Source organism: Nelusetta ayraudi, unplaced genomic scaffold (assembly GCF_046127955.1).
Source record: "Nelusetta ayraudi isolate G7.1 ecotype Tasmania unplaced genomic scaffold, CSIRO-AGI_Nayr_v1 ptg000011l, whole genome shotgun sequence".
Classification (NCBI taxonomy): domain Eukaryota; kingdom Metazoa; phylum Chordata; class Actinopteri; order Tetraodontiformes; family Monacanthidae; genus Nelusetta; species Nelusetta ayraudi.
The window spans coordinates 10,540,001-10,557,810 of NW_027466061.1; the positions used below are offsets into that span (position 1 = coordinate 10,540,001).

Consider the following 17,810-nt stretch of genomic DNA (forward strand, 5'->3'; position numbering starts at 1 on the left):
TGATAATTATTGAAAAAAAAATCTTCCTCCGGATAGAACAGTGAAGACAAATTTTGCTTAAACGTTGCTTTTGCTTCACAGTTTTGCTTCAACAAATAAAAAACACATCAAAATAAATAAAATGTAAATAAAAAAATCGTATGCCTCTTTGTTGCATTAAAAAAACATTACTAATAGTCTTTTAAAGCAAGAAGCAGCACATCTGCTGTGTAACACCGGCGGGCCATCCATCTCTCAACGCATTGAATATTTCCTCGCGGGCCAAATATAATTACACTGCGAGCCAAATTTGGCCCGCGGGCCAGAGTTTGACACCTATGCTGTACGAGAACAACAGCTTTGATTATCACTTCGATAGATTGTGACTGAGACGAGGCCGATGCAGGAAGTGACAGAGAAACGATCGAGTCCGAGCAGAGGTGTGCAGTGACGGCAGCAGCAGCAGCAGCAGCAACGGTGGCAGCAGCAGCAGTAGCAACAGCAGTAGCAGCAGCAGCAGTAGCAGCAGTAGCAGCAGCAACAGCAGTAGCAGCAGCAGCAGCAACGGTGGCAGCAGCAGCAGTAGCAGCAGCAGCAGCAGCATCAACAGCAGCAGCAGGAGCAGCAGCAGCATCAGCAGCAACAACGGTGGCAGCAGCAGCAGCAGCAGCAGGAGCAGCAGGAGCAGCAGCAACAACGGTGGCAGCAGCAGCAGCAGCAGCAGCAGCAGCAGGAGCAGCAGGAGCAGCAGCAACAACGGTGGCAGCAGCAGCAGCAGCAGCAGCAGCAGCAGCAACAACGGTGGCAGCAGCAGCAGCAGGAGCAGCAGCAACAACGGTGGCAGCAGTAGCAGCAGGAGCAGCAGCAACAACGGTGGCAGCAGTAGCAGCAGGAGCAGCAGCAACAACGGTGGCAGCAGCAGCAGCAGGAGCAGCAGCAACAACGGTGGCAGCAGCAGCAGCAGGAGCAGCAGCAACAACGGTGGCAGCAGTAGCAGCAGCAGCAGGAGCAGCAGGAGCAGCAGCAGCAGCAGCCTTGGGCCACAGCGGCTTGGTTCAGCCTGGGGTGAGTGTCCTTCTGAGACTGGACCACTTATCAGACAAGACAAGGCCTTCCTCACTCGGGGGTGGGGGAGGGGAGGTGGTGGGGGAGCGGGGTTAGGGGGGGTCAAGCGGCCCACTGATGACTTCACCCCGGCAGAGGTGCAAGGTGAGTGTCGGCCAACTCCCAAAGAGGAATTTCAATTTTCAGTTTTTGCCCCCAGAGATTTTTTTTTTTCTCGTCATCCTGACATCATTTTTTAAGTGAACACTGTGTTCCAATTAGAAAGCCTCTCTGGGGAAAAGACACAGTCCGGATGACAATAAAGAGGACGGAATTAATCTGTAATAATAGCAGCGCCGGGCCTTTGTTGAGTCAAGTGTATCAGTTACAAAAACAGGAGGGCTGAACAGATGAAAGCAGGATGTGTGCAGTGCACAGAGGCCGTGAGCCAAGCGAGGCGGTCGTTCATTACGTCTGAGAGGTGAGTTTTCGTGCCAGCGGCTCACAGCGGAAAATATCGCCAACGCGTGTTGCTTCGTCGACTTACTCTGACGTGACAGACACAATTTGTTAATATCTACATGAGCCTGACAATGAGGTTTGGAGAGGGGAGGAACCGATACGGGTGGCGACACATCTGCAAGATTTCAGACTTGAAATCTCAGCGATGAGATTCTGCATGACGTTCAGGTCAATTCCTTAAATCTTAAAGGAATTGTTTAACATACTGCCATTCCTGCTATGCATTTCACTTGGAAACAAACCTGTCTTGTCATGGTACATTATTATTTTATAGCGGTGGTGAACGTGCAGGGGACAACTTGTCCACCAGAGCAATTTGGATTTGTTGGATTGTTTATTCCATGAGATTTGGGGGGGAAAAAAACAACAGCCACTGATAAATGAAGAGACGGGTCATATTCGTATGGCAGTGGGTATTATGACAATGCCCTGAAAAAAAGTGCTGAGAAACTCGTGTTAAACAGGAGTTGACTTTTGACTGTCTACATCTCCTCTGAAATGAATCCTCAAACAAGGACTTGATGTTGAGGGAGCACAACACAACATCTATCAGCTCCTGCTCTCGTTGGCGTCCTCACTGCGTGAAGTTGCTGCTTCTGCGTGGAACAACAGTTAGCGGCAGCGATGTCATCAAAATGAACCGAGAAGACGTCTGACACAACTCTCAAAGTCTTCTGAAACCGTCTCAAGTTACCGAGAGCGAGCGACACAAACAGACGTCGCTTGAAGCATTCCGAAGGAGCTGACGACGGTGGCAGAATCTTTCGGGGTTCTCTACCTGTAGATCTTGCGGTGGAAGCGGTCGCACCAGAAGACGCGGTTGTTGGCCACGTCCAGGTCCAGAGCCACGGCGTTCTTCTGCGTGGACACCACCTGGCTGTAGTCCCTCTTCACCAGGTCGATGCGTCGGATCTCGTGGCGGTTGGTGAAGAGCAGGTAGGGGCTTTTACCTGCAGTCCAGAGGAGGGGAGGGCGCTTAGTGCTCTGCACGGGCTAGAGTTCAGTCACAGTGGCAGCGCACAGGCGGACCGGGGGTGGGGGGAGCGAGGCTGGATCGATGGATTGTTAGTAAGAATAAATTATGAACAGGCACAGAAGGGAAGTGCTTTACTAATGACCAGTCAAATCAGCCGTCTGCTAGAAGGGCGAGAGAGGGAAGCGAGACAGCCTCTCCTCAGAAATCCTCTCTCTCAGAGAGCTTCTTATATCATTTAAATCAGGCGTCGCATCCTGAATTAGTGATTCAGTGTGTAAAATATGCAGTCATTTATGCTTTTTATATCGGTAAAAGCTTAATATACTGTCCATTAATACATTAATAACCGTGTATACTCATAGTTCGATAACAGTAATTTGGTTTTCCTACCCTTAGAACCGTTCTCATATATATACAGTAAGTATATACATTGAGAAGTATAGTGAGCTGCTACCTTGCGCCGCCATTTTTTAAGGAAGCCCACCTGACAGACAGTGCCCTAAATACGAAACGTGGTGTTGTAGACTGCTGTGGACGTTCCTTAAAAATAGTACACACTGGACCTTTAAGCCTCACCTTCATTCAGGGGAAAAAGACACAGAGTACAGTCAGAAAAAACTCAAACTTTCCATCCACGTGTATAAAAGCATGTGTTTGTGTGTGAATATCGACATGTAGGTATATATACCAGTGACTAGGTGGGCCAGTACAAAGTATCAATCTTTTCCCTTTTCCCTGTTAAAAACTAAAGTATCTTTGTTTAGCCACTGATTGGAAATGCCCACTAGCTAAGCTAACTGTCAAACCCAGGGCCAACGACCTCACCCACGTACTTACAGTTGTGAATGTAGGATTGGACAGTGGGCGTTTAGGGAAGGCGCTCAGCGGAACGTCATGTTTTCAACTCGTTTCAGTAGTTGTGTTTTTTAATCAGACGACACAGTGGATAGACGGCTGAATTCCTAGCATCACGTGAACACGCCTGGCAGACTGCCATGAATAGCGGGCAATCAGAGGGAGCAAAACAAAGCAGCAGTGCTGGATCAAAAGATGTTGTTGCTTTTGTAGAGGTTTAATCGTCTGAAGTCAACACAACAAAGCTTCAGTGCTTCAACTCAATATCCAGCGTTGGCAAGGCATAATCCTTCATTAAAAACCCGGCTTGTTGTTGCATTGATCAGGGTGTCAGGATGCATCATTAAGTTGTACGCTGCACACACATCGGAGGCGGCCCGGCTCTCTTGGCAACAGAGAGCCGTCAAACCGCCGGCGGTGAAATTAAGGTGTCACAAAGGGAGGACGCCAACGCAGGAAGACTAACGAGGCAATAATTTCCTCTGAGGGAACCTGACGGCAAACAACCTTGAATGAGGTGAAACCAGAACAGGGGTCCTTGTCCTTGTTCTTGTCTTTGTCACCAAACGTTAAATAATCCACTTTGGCACAGTTATAGACTTGACAGGCACAGTTACGCATTTCATGGACGCCCCAAAGACTGTTTAGCTTTTCATCTAATCTGAAACTCTGAGGCAGTCAGGATCACATACAAATTAGAGTTCACCTCCTTGTCCAGTGCCTTCATTTATTCATGAACTGTCAAGGGTACTTGCGGCTTTTCTTATCGGACCGAAAAGGAAATTTTAGTAAGATTTATTTTTTTCATCTACACAACATTTAAAAGGGAGGGAATGTACGGAAATCACACACTACTTCTAATACAGTGGTCACAGGTCGATAGCACGATCAAGCATTAACAAAACAAAATAAAGACAAATTGAAATGCTGTCACCAACTGAACTGTGAACGTTACAATATTTGTCTCAAAGATGCTGTGTGCAAAACGCAGTTGCAGCCTGAAGGCATGTTGTGTTTCATTTATTTTGCTATGTCGCCTCTGACACCTCTTTTCTTGTCACAGGGAAGTGAAATGCTTCCACATTTGACAGACATTTTTTCCTCCGTTCTTCTTTGTCACTTTTTCTACGCCACTATAAGCGAGACGAGTGCAGAGAATTGCAGGTACGCATGAGCTCTTTACGTAACGTGTTGTTTGCAGGATGACTGGAAGGAACAGCAATTATTCTTACTACACCAGGCAAAAATAATGATACACCTGCCTGCATTCGCAAAATACTTCTCACAAATGGAGTGTCATCTGGAAGTTACACAGCAATGTTATTAACACACGTTTATTTGTGGACTGAAATGAACCTGGATGATGGACTGATGGAGCGTGAAAAAGAGAAGAAAAATAATCTTTTAACCTCAGGTGTGTTTGCTGGCTTTGTCATGCTACGGTATTAGCATACGTAGCTGTCGGCGCTGCACCTCAGCACACACACACACACACACACAGCCACACAGACACATAGGCAGCATGACCTTATTTAATTTTGGGAGCGTTCACGCCCTATTTATAGAGCTGTCCACTCGTGATAAGGTTACCCTGGAGGCATTTTAATTAGGCTCTGAACTGAGCACGGCGCCTCCTATCACCACTTTGTGTTTGGCTTCTCATAATTTGGCAGGAATAAAGGCAACAAGGTGGGAGAAACCGCAGAGTGTCGGCTCGCTGTTATCGCTCCGGCTGCCAAACACGGCCCACTTTTTGTCTTCTAACATCTATATTGCACCTTTTCTTTGTCAAACCTCGCAGCGCTGCATGGTAATGGGATGCCAGCCAGTGGCAGTTATCTCTGGAGGCAGATATGATATACTCTCATTAATGGCCCGCTTGCATTTTGACAGTCTCACTACGGCGGTGCGCTGTTTCCTTCCTTCAGAGTGACGAAGCGGCTGCTGCTGCTGCGGCTGCTGCTGCTGCTGCTGCTGCTGCTGCTGCCTTTAGTGTTCTCGGAAAAAAACAACAACAAAAAACAGTTCCGCGACTATGACAACAAGACACAAATGGTCCCCTGCTGGTTTTAGCGGCTGTCAGCAGCAGCAGTGGTCAAAAAAAGAAGAAAAAAAAAGTAGCAGCATCACCTCAGCTTTCTACCTCTGGCCTTTCTTTGACAGCCGGCCAGGCGCTGCGAGCTCTCCTGGCCCTGATGCACTGATAGCAAACACAAAGAGCAGCCGTGCGCGGACAAAACACACGGAGGGACCAGAGGTGGACAGCATCCAAACACCTATACAGTGTGTACAACTGCAAAACACACACACAAGCACAGTGTGTGTGTGTGTGTGTGTGCGAGCGCGCGGCAGTTTTGATAGCTCATTTTAATTGGATGAGCGCTTAATCACACGTTTGACAGCCACAGGGACACAATTGCCAGGTTTCATTTGACTCACTGTTTCCTGCCGATTAAGTAACAGACCTTTTTTTTTTTTGTGGGAGGGGAAATGAAGTGTAAACACAGACTGTGGATGCAACGTCCCCGCTAATGGCTCTTGGCCATCATCATCATCATTGTGATGGTGGTGGGAGGGGTTGTATGGTCAAAGAAAATGAATTAGCCTTTTAGCGGTTCCCTTTGTTCTCCGCTTAGTCTATCAGCTGTCAACAAGGAGGGCAGATTAAGTTTGCTGTAATTAGGCCTCAGCGCGACAGGTACGAGCCCCTTCCAAAGAGCTGCTATACATCTAATTAGAAGCATTGAGTTTGTCGCTTCAGAAACTGTCTATTAGGAGAGAGAGCTGAGAGAGGCCTGCCGTGTTGTTTCTGGGGGTTTTTTCCCCTCCCATTGTGAGCGCCTGTGATGCGGCAATTACGTCGGCTGTGCAGGCGAAGTGCAAATCAACGATAAGACAAGCGCAGGAATGTTGGGGATTTATGAAATGAGAATGGAAGGGGGAGGGGGTGAGAGTGTAGCTCTGCGGCGCTAATGAGGTGAGGGGGAATCTGAGAGAACGTCTCGTTATCAACAGCACAACACAGAGCCTCCAAGTTTCAGATGGGGTATAAAAAAAATATATATATAAAAATATTCATCTGCAGCACAAAACTGCTCTTTTGGCTCATACGGTTATTAATTATGCACAACAATAATGTACAAAACATCTTATTTACTCTCTTACAAGGGAAAAAAAAACAAAGACAAACAAGATGACTAAATTAGGGCTTTCTGCATTTATGTTTCTCTGCTTGCTTGCTGGTCTGCGACTCACCCTCTGCTTTGCAGGTTTTGGTAACGGGATCCATCTCATAACCCTCGTAGCATTCGCACTTATAATCCCCCTTGTAGTTGATGCAGATCTGACTGCAGGCGTCCGGGTTCTGACACTCGTCAATGTCTGCGGGGAAGAGGAGAGGGAGACTGCTGTGATTCATGGCCACGCAATCTTAAAAGTACTGAAAAAACAAAAACCGTGCACAGGCGTCAACACTTGTTGTTAATGGGAAGGAAGAGGCTGAGCGGAGGACTGGGAGGGTCCCTGGAGAATCCCCTGCTTTTCTTCCACAGGGTGTGATGAAGGAACAGAGGTGTTAAAAGGATGAGGAAGCTTGTGAAGGATGATGCGTGTCTGAGGGAGTCATGTGACCTGAGGGAGTGGCAGGCAAAGACTGCTACTTGATCTCGATCTGTAGAGAAAAAAAATCCCTTCTCCTTCTGCGTCTATGTCCTGGTTTACCTCCACAGGTCTTTTTGTCCAGGAGCTGGTAGCCTGCAGGGCACTGGCACTCGAAGCCGATAGGTCGGTCCATGCAGACGTGGGAGCAGCCGCCGTTGTTGATCATGCACTCGTTCAGTCCTGAAAGAAGAAAAGAAAAGAGAAGGCCGCCGGTCAGGAACGAGATGGATGCACAAACCCCTCCCAATCAGAGTCGACACACAATGTGCACGTCTCTGGCCTGCAGGGGGAAGTCAGAGCACAGACCCCACGCAGACAGAGAGACGAAACGCAAACTCCAATGCAGCGCCAGGCAATCAAACTCACAACCGACTGTGCTGGCCACCACAAAAAAAAGCAAGCAAAAAAAACCAAAACATGTCAACTGCTGCTAAAAAGACCAGAGCTTCTGACACCAACGTCTTTCCTTTGGATCCTCGTGCTGAAATGGACAACCAAGAAGGCTGTTGTATATATGCCAGGCCAGTAGATGGTGGCGTAGCCAAATCACTATTCCTCTGGAGAGCATGTGGAGCACATAACCAGAAATCTTTGCCGATCACAGTTGTGCAACAACATTTTGACAGAATAGAATCATGAGAGCCACCAGCAGACGTGCAGCTTGGTGACGTGTCATCGCTCTTTGGCTTTTTGCACAAAAATGTGACCATAAATAGCCCGGGCCAAATTGGTTGTGACATCACCAAACACATCATGGCTGTCTGATCAACCAAAATGTGGCAACTCTTTCTAAAGTTTGCAGTTTAAAAACCAGCGGCATCATGAAAAACAGCGAAGCTGTCGACCCTGTGCAAGTGTCCCCTTTGATGCAGAAACTCAACCACGTCTACACGGAGCCGTTTAAATTTAGCCTCCATTTAGCGTCAAACATGGCTCTCTGAAAAGGTGTAACGTTGGATAAAAGGCACGTAAAAGCAGGTGATGAAAATGCATTTCAGCTTTATCGCCCCGCTTTCATCTCCGCTCCTGTACTCACTCTCCTCTGCGCCCGCCGTGCGTCCTTATCAGATATTCTCCAAAGTGGAGGGGCGGGACGGGGAGAAGAGAGGGAACACGAGTCAAAGGCACACGACAAACTTCACACGCACACGTTGGAGAATTGGGTGCGTGTGACGGCGCATACGAGACGCATGCGTGTGGAGCTGCTCAACGAGGCGGGACCGCGGAGGTGAGAGGCAGAACGCTGCATCAACGGAGGCCTGATGAGTGAAGTGGTGGAGACAAACAAGCTGCAATGAAAACAGAACCAAACCAACTTTCAAACTGGGTCAAAGCAGCCGACACAACTTTGAAACGCCCCTTCAAACAAAACAAAAAAATCAGATTTGACAGAGCTGAACTTTCTGACGGACGACAGCAGGAACCACGCTATGTTTTAATGTTGTTTGTTTTCTGCGTTTTCACACGCAGGTTTGGATGAATCAGCAGCTGTTTACTTCCTCTCCGCGTCAAAGTCAAAATAAAAGCACAATGGCCGGATCGAATTTCAGCAGAGGCAACAAACTGAAGACTAAAGAAAGAAAAAAATACACGGGTAGAGGCATCATCCTCAAAACTTCATTCTGGAGAGCCTTGATGTTTCCACGCCACAGTCAAGCTCGGCTGCACACTCAACATCTGGTGGCAGCTGATAAAGAGAAAAATGGTTTAGCAGCGCGGAGAAACCCAACTCCTCTACGAGGCAGAGTGGCTCATTCATTCAGTCCACGCCGTCCCACCAAATGGAGCGCATGCGGAGCCTTTCTCTTGACGCCACAGAGCGCGGGCAGCGACACTGCAGGGTGCGAGTTAGTAAACGGGGCTCAAATAAAGTCCTAGAAATCCTCAGAGGCAAAATAATAAAATAAACCTCATTAGGTGAATAAAGAGGCAGCCTGGGATTGTCCCTCTCTCTAAGTCCATCTAATTGTGTCTTCGCTACTGTTCTGTATAGGGAGTTAAAGATGTGTAATTACGACACAAAGACATTTACAATTACGATCTGTATTCTGAATCGGTTTTGACTCAGGAGTCAGTTTTTGCCATTTGAAACATCCTAGCAAACACAGCAAAGTGTCACACATGTGAGGATGAACTTATGCAACATGCCTTTAATAACGTTTTCTGACAATAAAAGGAAACAGGAAGGCAAATCCGAGTCTAAATCCTGTCAGTTCATCAGCCAGATATGAGGAAAGTCAAAACTTCAATGCATCTGCTTGCCCCACTGTGCAGAAAATGCATGCTAAAACATGCAGGTACACAATAAAGGCCAATAAAGAGTCTGGTGTCTGCTTTTTCTTGGAGCTCTATAGAGTATTTGGGATGACCAATCATGCATGGCCTCTTCACTGCCACCCAGGCTAAAAAAAAAAAAATAAAAAAAAAAGAGGCCGTGATAGGATAGGATATGGAGCCTTTAATTTTTGTGTGGCTCCAACAAACTAGCATCATTTAATCAGTTACCTGTGGGTGTTGCTATACGATGGAATACTTTTTTACCTTGAGACTGAGCCGGAACGGCTGTTTCCTTGTCTTTGGTCTTTGTCCCAGTTCACAACTATGAGCTACAGCTTGTACAAAAGAGACGTGGCAGTGAAATCAGCCCTTTTATCCCTGTGCAAGAAAGTTAGAAGATGCATTTGACTGAAAAAAGTGAATGTAAAGTTTTGCAGAAGCAGGTGTTTCCAAGTATCCTGCTACTTTTGGTACCTCGCACAAACTATTCAAAAAAAGTTCATTGTTGGTTAGCAGTGGATTTTCTGTACTAAAGTTTTCAGCAGCGCTGGGAGAGTCAGATTAAGTTCACCGAGCCGTGCGCTGAGGAGGAAACTCGACAGGTTGATCGTCTGGACCAGACTTCAGAGTAAAGCGGCAGGTGTGCACAGATCACTGATTAGTCTCATCTTGACACTTTCCATGATCTGAAGTAGTGAAGCCGACCAATTCATACTGTGTCTCTTTGGAGAATTTTCCAAAGTAGCTTTTTAAATAAACATCAAAACGTCACAGTCACAAATGTGGCGCTGCTCTGTTTTTGTCACGCATTCTTTATTTTGATCCCAAATTTGTGTCATGTATACTGTGTTAGCATACAGACCTCAACCTCTATTCTAAAGCTGTTTGAATCCATCTGATCAGGCAAAGAGCCAATGCAAAGTGTTTGGAAAGATGAGGTGATCTAATAAATAAATTATTTTCTAGGAGACCAGTCAGCTTTTAGCATCCTGTTTAGCCAGTTAGCTACAGTTCAAGGCTTCTTAGACTCTAAAAGTGCTTAGCTAAACTCTTGCCAAAGCCAGCCAGCACAGGACTGACATCTACTGAGAAAAGCCTTCACGGCCGCTCTTTGTTCTGCTTATTATAGAAAAACACCATACAGCTAGTGGTGTGGCAGCAGCCACGCTAATCCCTGCAGCAGCAGCTAGCCAAGTGGTGTCCTGCATTTCTATTGGTCATGGTCTGTGTAGTCCATGACCACGATACGTTTGGCTAGCAGTAGTTGCTTCCTTCTTTCGTCCTATTGTAAAAGGAAGCTGATAACTTCTGAAATCTGGAGAAAGAATAAACTTATTTTCTTCACTTGAGGCTCCTCCTGCGACTAGCACACTAAAGGTTAGTGCGACCCGACAAACTGCAGGAGTCCACAAAGACCAAAAAACACATCTTCTCCTCTTTGATGTTTTACAGGGTTTTCTGTAACAAGGCAGCACAAAATAATGTTTCCCCAGAACAAAAATAAAGTAAGAAAAAGTTGACTCTCGGCAGACACATCAGTGGCCAGATTCCACTGTTTTCTTTTTCTGCTTTTGCATCAGTGCCAACAGGCTCCGAGCGCTGTTCTCCTCCTCCTCCTCCTGTTCCGCCAACGCTGCTAACTCCCGTCTCAAATTCATCTGGATGGCTGACAGCGGGCCGCCACTCGTGGCGGCTCCCACCGACTCGCCTTCACATGACTTGATGATTGTCTTCGGGCGGGAACGAGAGGCGTGACGGTGGCGCCGGCTCGTGCAGCGGGAGGCCGACGCCTCCTTCCCCCGGCAGACATTATGCAGAGGTCATCTCTTCTTCCTCTCTGTAGGCGAGCAAACACAACGTCTCCTCCGCCTCCTCTTCCACCCTACTGCCTCCCTCTCTCACCATGGTAACCCATCATGCTCTACCTATTCCCAGCCGCTCCTCTCAGCCATAAAAAGAAGAGGGGGAAAAAAGGAGTCCTGACGGTGAGGTTGAGAAATGAACGGCGCGTCGCGTAATGAGTCAGTGTCGAGCTAATGCGTCATTATTTATGAGACCACATTCGCTAGCGTGCAGAGTCCCGTGCTATTTTCTTTTTCTTTTGCCATGCGAGACAAAAAAAAGAAAAGAAGAGACGGATGTGTGGAGTGTTTCTGTAGCACCGCGGCTACGCTGCGCACATGCGTTCTGCTTGGGGAACATCTTGCAGGTAAACGGTTGAGCAAGCTGTGTGTGTGGCGTGTGTGTGCTTGGGCGTACGTTTGTCCTGTTAATAAGCGGAGTTCAAGGAGGAACACTGGAAAAAAGGGGCAGAAAGGAGGGATGAAAGAGAAAGAGGGAGAACTTCTTCCTAAAACTTTCCAATTTCCCTCCGTGGCAGAGGTTAATCTGCTCCGTCAGATTCCACTTCCTCTGGGGGTTTTTTCACGAGTTGAAATGTGATTTTATTAGAGCTTCTGTCCGCCTCTCACTCCTCATTTTCCACGCCGAGGGAAAGTGATAAACTGAAACGTCTGGGTATTTTTTTTTATCATTCTTTTTTGAAGTTGTGGCAAAACAGGTAGAGAGACGCTGGAGTTGAGGGAGAAGGAGAAGAGAGGGATTTTCACTGGGCGGCAGCAGAGGAGGAGGACGATGATGAAGAATCTCTTTTCCCCCCGTTTGATCACAATTACCACACACACACTCTAATGTTCAGTCTGGTTCTGATCAACAACAGGCTGCTGCTAATTTGAGTCTCGGCAGCCTTTCAGAGGCGAGGTGAACGGAGGGAGGGAGTCACGCTTTGTCACGGCAAACATGATTATCAATGCAGGGGAATGAGACCAACTCGACCCAAGACTGACAGAGCACTGACTGCACTGCCTGCATGGACACACACACACACACACACACACACACACACACAGAGTGGAGCTTTAACGCAGCAGCAAAACAAAACTCTCTCTCACCGCACTCTTTCTTGGGCTCGTCCGACCGGTCCTTGCAGTCCTTGACCGAGTCGCACACCTTGGAGCTGTCGATGCACTCTCCGTTCTTACACAGGAACTTCTGGGGTCCCTCGCATCTGGTGGCTACGGCAGGAAAACAAACAGACACAGCTGTCACGATTCAGGGTTCAAGGTCGTTCAAGGCCGTTTCAACCACCTGAAAGGCGGAGCATCCCCAGAGTCGTGGCAGAATTTTTGTTTGATTGAAGAAGAAAATAACGGCGGAACGTGGATTTCGTCCAGTGACGGAGTCCCAGGTCTTTATTTTTCCCCACTATTATTTTGCCGCAACCTCCTAAATTATGCATCCATTTTAAAGGGAGGGAGAATAAATGAGTTTTGCTCACAATGGCTGGATGGAAAATGCTGCCAGTCACCACAGAGACTAATTCCTTCCCAAAACCTTTTCAAAGAGAACTAAAAAAAAGAACTTAATTCTCCTGGAACCCAAAAAGTTTGGGGAGTTTTGGTCCAGTGCAGTTTTAGATTCACAGAGGTCTTAGAAGAAAGATGTTTTTGTCAAAGTGAACCAGACGAAATGTTTCACATGAGTGTGTGACATTTTTCACGCCTCGTCTGAGAGAGGATGGAGAAAACCTCTTTAAAAACATCAGCAGGGTGTTTAAATGGTTCCAATCCAAAACAATGGGAGTTTTTTCCAGTACCAGCAGCAGAGCCAGTGGTCAGTCGTCAACAAGTGGCTCCGCCCACTGCAATAGACGCCCGCTGATTGGTCCAGTCACATTCTGACCAGCATTGACATGAATACAAGTTTTGATATTAGATCCATGAGACGCTAGACTTAGAAATCTCAGCAGTGCGGCCGAGTGGCAAGCTGACAGTACTTGCATACAAAACATCTACGTCATAATATTATATGTATGTTATAATAGTACATATTATTTACAGCAACACTTCCTGCTCCTTTTTGAACGTGGAAGTCTTTATTTAAATTGTGTACTTGAAATGTTAAAAAGATGTTTGATAATTCAGATTCAGATCTTATTGATTTTATTCCGAAGCATGTTCAAAATAAACAAAATACATTAAATGCATAGTGTACAATGCAGACTGAAACATGCATAAAAACAACAACAACAACAACAACAACAACAACAACAACAACAACAACAACAACAACAAAAACATTTGGGTCACTGACCGTTGACGCAGCCCGACTCATCGCTGTGGTCCGGACAGTCGTGAACCTTGTTGCACTGCTTGGTGCCGTGTATGCAGGAACCGTCACCGCACTGGAACTCATCGGGTCGGCACGTTAACAAGGCTGCAAGAGGAAGACGTACACACACACTTGAACATGTGAAACTGGACTTGTTAATCCGGTTTACTTCCTACAAGAGTCAGGACAACATCCTGAGTTGAAACCAGCGCTGGACTCTCTGCTGCACCCCGCTGGATTTCATGTTTAGCAGATACAATAGGTGTAGAAAGCAAAGAAAAATGCATGTTGTCCAATAATGTACGTTGTCATACCTCCATCTGTTTTCATATCAGAGCCAAGGACGGAGGCAGCCAAGGGCTTGATGAACACTTTTCAATATCCCAACAACGGAGGCCACGCGGCGCTGCGCCACTTTCTTATTAACATCCAGCAGCAAAGAGCAGCTTTCCAGCGCGCTCATATAACGCCACACTAAAAAGCAATATGTGTGATTTATGGAGACGCAGCTGCTTCAGCCAGGGACGCATGTCGCCGCATGCAGCATCGCTCCGCATCGCTCCGCATCGCTCCGCATCTCAGAGATCAATCTAGGGATCTGCTTCTCTTTATTAGTTTTAGCAATTCATAGACACTGTATATGTATGTATACATACATACACACATACATACATACATATGTATGTATATATATATATGCAACATGCACATCAATGCATTATGCCGTTAACATCTTGTACACCAGCCTCGAGGTTCTGTCTGCGGCCGTCTGCAGGCCTCTGCGCTCACGCACGGATCCAGTTGGCTAACGTAACATCAATCTCTTTTAAGTGCCGCTTATGTGGCACCACAGAGCGCCAGAGGTGGTTTGATGCGCACGCCGAACATCTTGATAATGAATAGCGGGACTATCTGGGCTTAGCACTCTGGCATTGGCGAGACAGGAGCTCCCAGGATCTCCCGCCGTCCATGACTGGCTAATAGGAAAAGCAGCTTTATCACCGGGCCCCATCTTCATATGGTGTTTATCACTAGTGGAACATTCTTTACTGCGTTTAGAGGGGAGAAGCAGAATCTCCCAGCAGAGTGGAAACAATCTAAATAAGAAAGAAACACCTCAGCAGCAGAAGATAATATAATTTGTACAGCAGTTTCTTTTCTTCTGAATCGTACGATACTAAAGGAGTAGATATGTGAGAAAAGCGAGGATGGGGAGATTGTCTGGAGGTCGGCAGGTTCTGCTTTCATACAGCCGGGGCACAGTGATGACCTCACACAGTGTTTTTTCTGTCCAGCATTGAAAAGAGAGACTGAAGGAAAGAAGGCTGCAAATGTGAGCAGAATGTCTGGAAATGAAAAAGAGGTAAAACTAGAAAGTCGGTTTAACACTGAAAGAGTGACAAATGTCACCTGCACAGACCGTTATTGAAGGACGATGGGTACTTCCATGTCCACTGTGGTAGAATTGTCAGCATTTCTTTTGAAGACACTACACACGAGACGACTAAAAATAAAACTGCAGCAAAATGAGGAGATTTTGAGATCATATTTGACCCAAAATGTTCTGGCTACGGGAGAGCAGACTGACGCCCTGTGGCTGAAGCCAGAGAGTAAAAAAAACACAAACACCTGGAAGCAGCTCTTAGTCATGCTGGTGATGCTGAGCAACTTCTAAACAGGAAACATGCAAATTGTTGTAAAAGATGGAGCTCATTTACATTTCAGCCTGCTTCACAACAGGACAACTCAACTAAATCAGATTTAGCATCTGACATTCTCCATCTCACTGATTCTGGCCTGACAGACGGCGCACCCCAAAAAAAAAATGCAGAAGAAAAAGTCTCGGAGCAACGACCCAAACTGGTCACACAACTCACGGCAGTCGGACTCGTCAGACTTGTCCTTGCAGTCCGGGTCGCCGTCGCACTTCCACGTCAGCCTCACGCACTCCCCGTTGGCGCAGCGGAACTCGCCAGCGGTGCAGTTGGCCCGGCGGTTGAGCAGGTAGGGGGCGCCGTCGCCGCCGCAGCGCTCGGGCCCCTCGTCCGAGCTGTCGGAGCAGTCGGGGTCGCCGTCGCAGCTCCACATCAGCGGCACGCACTCCGAGGTGTTGCAGCGCAGGTGGTTGGGCCCGCAGGTCAGCGGCGAGGAGCACTTGAGCTCGTCGCTGCCGTCGCCACAGTCGTCGTCGCCGTCGCACACGTAGGTGGCAGCCAAGCACTTGCGGTTGCCGCACATGAACTCGCCGCTGGGGCAGGCTTTGGCATCTGGAAAAGAAGGGAGAGAGAGATTAAAGGTCCATTGTGTAAAATTTGGATTGATTTATCATTTTTATATTGGTAAAAGCTTAACACACGCCCCCAAGAATACACTAATAAAAGTGTATCATCAGCTTTTTTTTTTTTCTTTTTTTTTTGCTGCTAGTGCATGAAATCAAATATGAAGCTAGAGCTGTCGACACGTGACAGAATGAAGAAAAAAATAATGAAGACAGGCATGCTGGCTAAAAACAGCCGTAAAAGCTCAGGCAGAAGTGGGCTGAATGTCCAGATTGGCTGGACAGAAGGAGGTGATGGTGCTCATCACAGCGAGAGAGAAAAAAATGGAGGTTAAGGTTGTCGTCTCCTGCGGGGCATGTCATTATTTCTCCTCCACATATCCCTTTTATCCGTCCCATCACTTTAACACAAAAACCTTGAAAGGTGCTTTAAAATGCAGCCGCCACAGCGGAAGAGAAGATTTGTATAGACTGAATATCATCCCACAATCATAATTCCCAGTTTAATAGCAAAGGCAGGACGGACGCACACTGCGTTTCTAATGCAAGAGGTATTGGTGGGTAAGAGCGCCCCCACTGGGTGGCAACCTGCTGGGTGGCACTTCATGAATTTTGATCAGGTGCGCTGTTCATCACAGGAAGAGATCAAGGTCCTGCGATGCCTTTTGCAGGTTTGGCCATGTCTCTCGGCGCTCGCCCGGTCGCTTTCTGTAGACTTGTTAGTACGGTATCCGCATTCAGGTATGAAGAATTTCAAGGCAGCGACAATATGATTGTTTTTTCCATTGAATACTACTGGATCAGTAAGTCTGAAATTTTGTAAAATTTGGCTTAATTTATTATTTTTATATTCATAAACTCTTAACATGCTGCCCATAAATACATAAATAATTGTGTATTGTATATTCACAGTACAATAAAAAGTAATTCGTTTTTTTTTTCCTACCCTTAGAACACTTCTTATACTTATATGAGACAATCCAGGCCGCCTGATAGCGCGTTTGTATTTAGGGAGAATGCTTAAATAAACCCACGAAGAACAAGGTGGATTAAGTATCCAGATTTGTGCTCGCAGGCCACCGTAGTTCACTGGCAAGCTCGGGAGAGGGAAGGTACGGAGTCCCGAAGGCGATCGAAGCGAAAGGGGGCTTCAATCTAAAATGTAACCACTTGATGTCACTGTTTCTTCTTTAAAATCAGCAGTGAAAACATGGTAAATGCGTTAAAATCGAATAAAAATAAAAGCTTAACCGTTCATATCCATCATATAGAACACAACTTGAATTTGCCGCCCCCAGCACTGCATTCTTTGTTCAAATCAATTGAACTTTGACCCAATTTGCATCTGACCTTTTGAAAGGGCAACCATTGAGATACAAGCTGTATGTGACGTAATGAGAAGTGACGGACAGATTTTTGCAGTTTTCCCGTTGTTTACCTTTTCCGCCATCGCTGTCCAATTAGCCAGGAGGCTAAGCCCAGCACAAGTGAAAGCTAGCTCGCTTCGGCTCTGCGCCCTAGCTGGCGGCAAGCGAAGAGCGAATCACCGGTAAACAAGACACAGTGGACGTCACTTCCTCTAGATGTAAAGACAACCCCAGCTCAGTTCTTCCTCAAGTCTGATGAGCTGGATCTCGCGTATAGCCTCTTTAATTGGGAAATGTTACCCTGAGGGGCAGAAGCAACCAGTAATATCTCCCCTAGAGTTTAGACACTGGTGGATCAGGATAAATGGAGTCTGACTTGACTGGCGGTTACAAGAGAGAAGGTTCAGCCCATCTCAACCTCCTCAGAAGCAAAGTGGTCTTGATCAGCCACTATGTTAGTTCTGGTCTGTGCTGTGGCGTTGGCTCTCTCATTCCCACTGAATCACTGTGTCTCTGCAGAAAGTTAAAGTTTTACCTAAAGGCTTATCGATAATCCTCTATCTTCAGCACTCTTCCTCTCACACACACACACACACACACACACACACACACACACACACACACACACACACACACACTCTCTCGCATGCAGACACGCACGCACACACACACACATATTTCT

At 46.8% G+C, this 17,810-nt stretch overlaps 1 protein-coding gene across 2 annotated transcripts in view; it reads right to left on the minus strand.

Annotated features, from left to right (window-relative positions):
- Positions 1-17,810, minus strand: part of LOC142884844 (low-density lipoprotein receptor-related protein 8-like) — a 76,135-nt gene that overhangs the window by 14,379 nt on the left and 43,946 nt on the right. For both annotated transcript variants that reach the window (XM_076020786.1, XM_076020785.1), the window contains exons 5-10: positions 15,361-15,750; positions 13,466-13,588; positions 12,265-12,387; positions 7,097-7,216; positions 6,632-6,757; positions 2,324-2,495 (exon numbers count right to left, since the gene is read on the minus strand). In XM_076020786.1, coding sequence (XP_075876901.1) covers positions 2,324-2,495; positions 6,632-6,757; positions 7,097-7,216; positions 12,265-12,387; positions 13,466-13,588; positions 15,361-15,750 — 1,054 coding nt within the window. The remainder of the gene's footprint in view (positions 1-2,323; positions 2,496-6,631; positions 6,758-7,096; positions 7,217-12,264; positions 12,388-13,465; positions 13,589-15,360; positions 15,751-17,810) is intronic.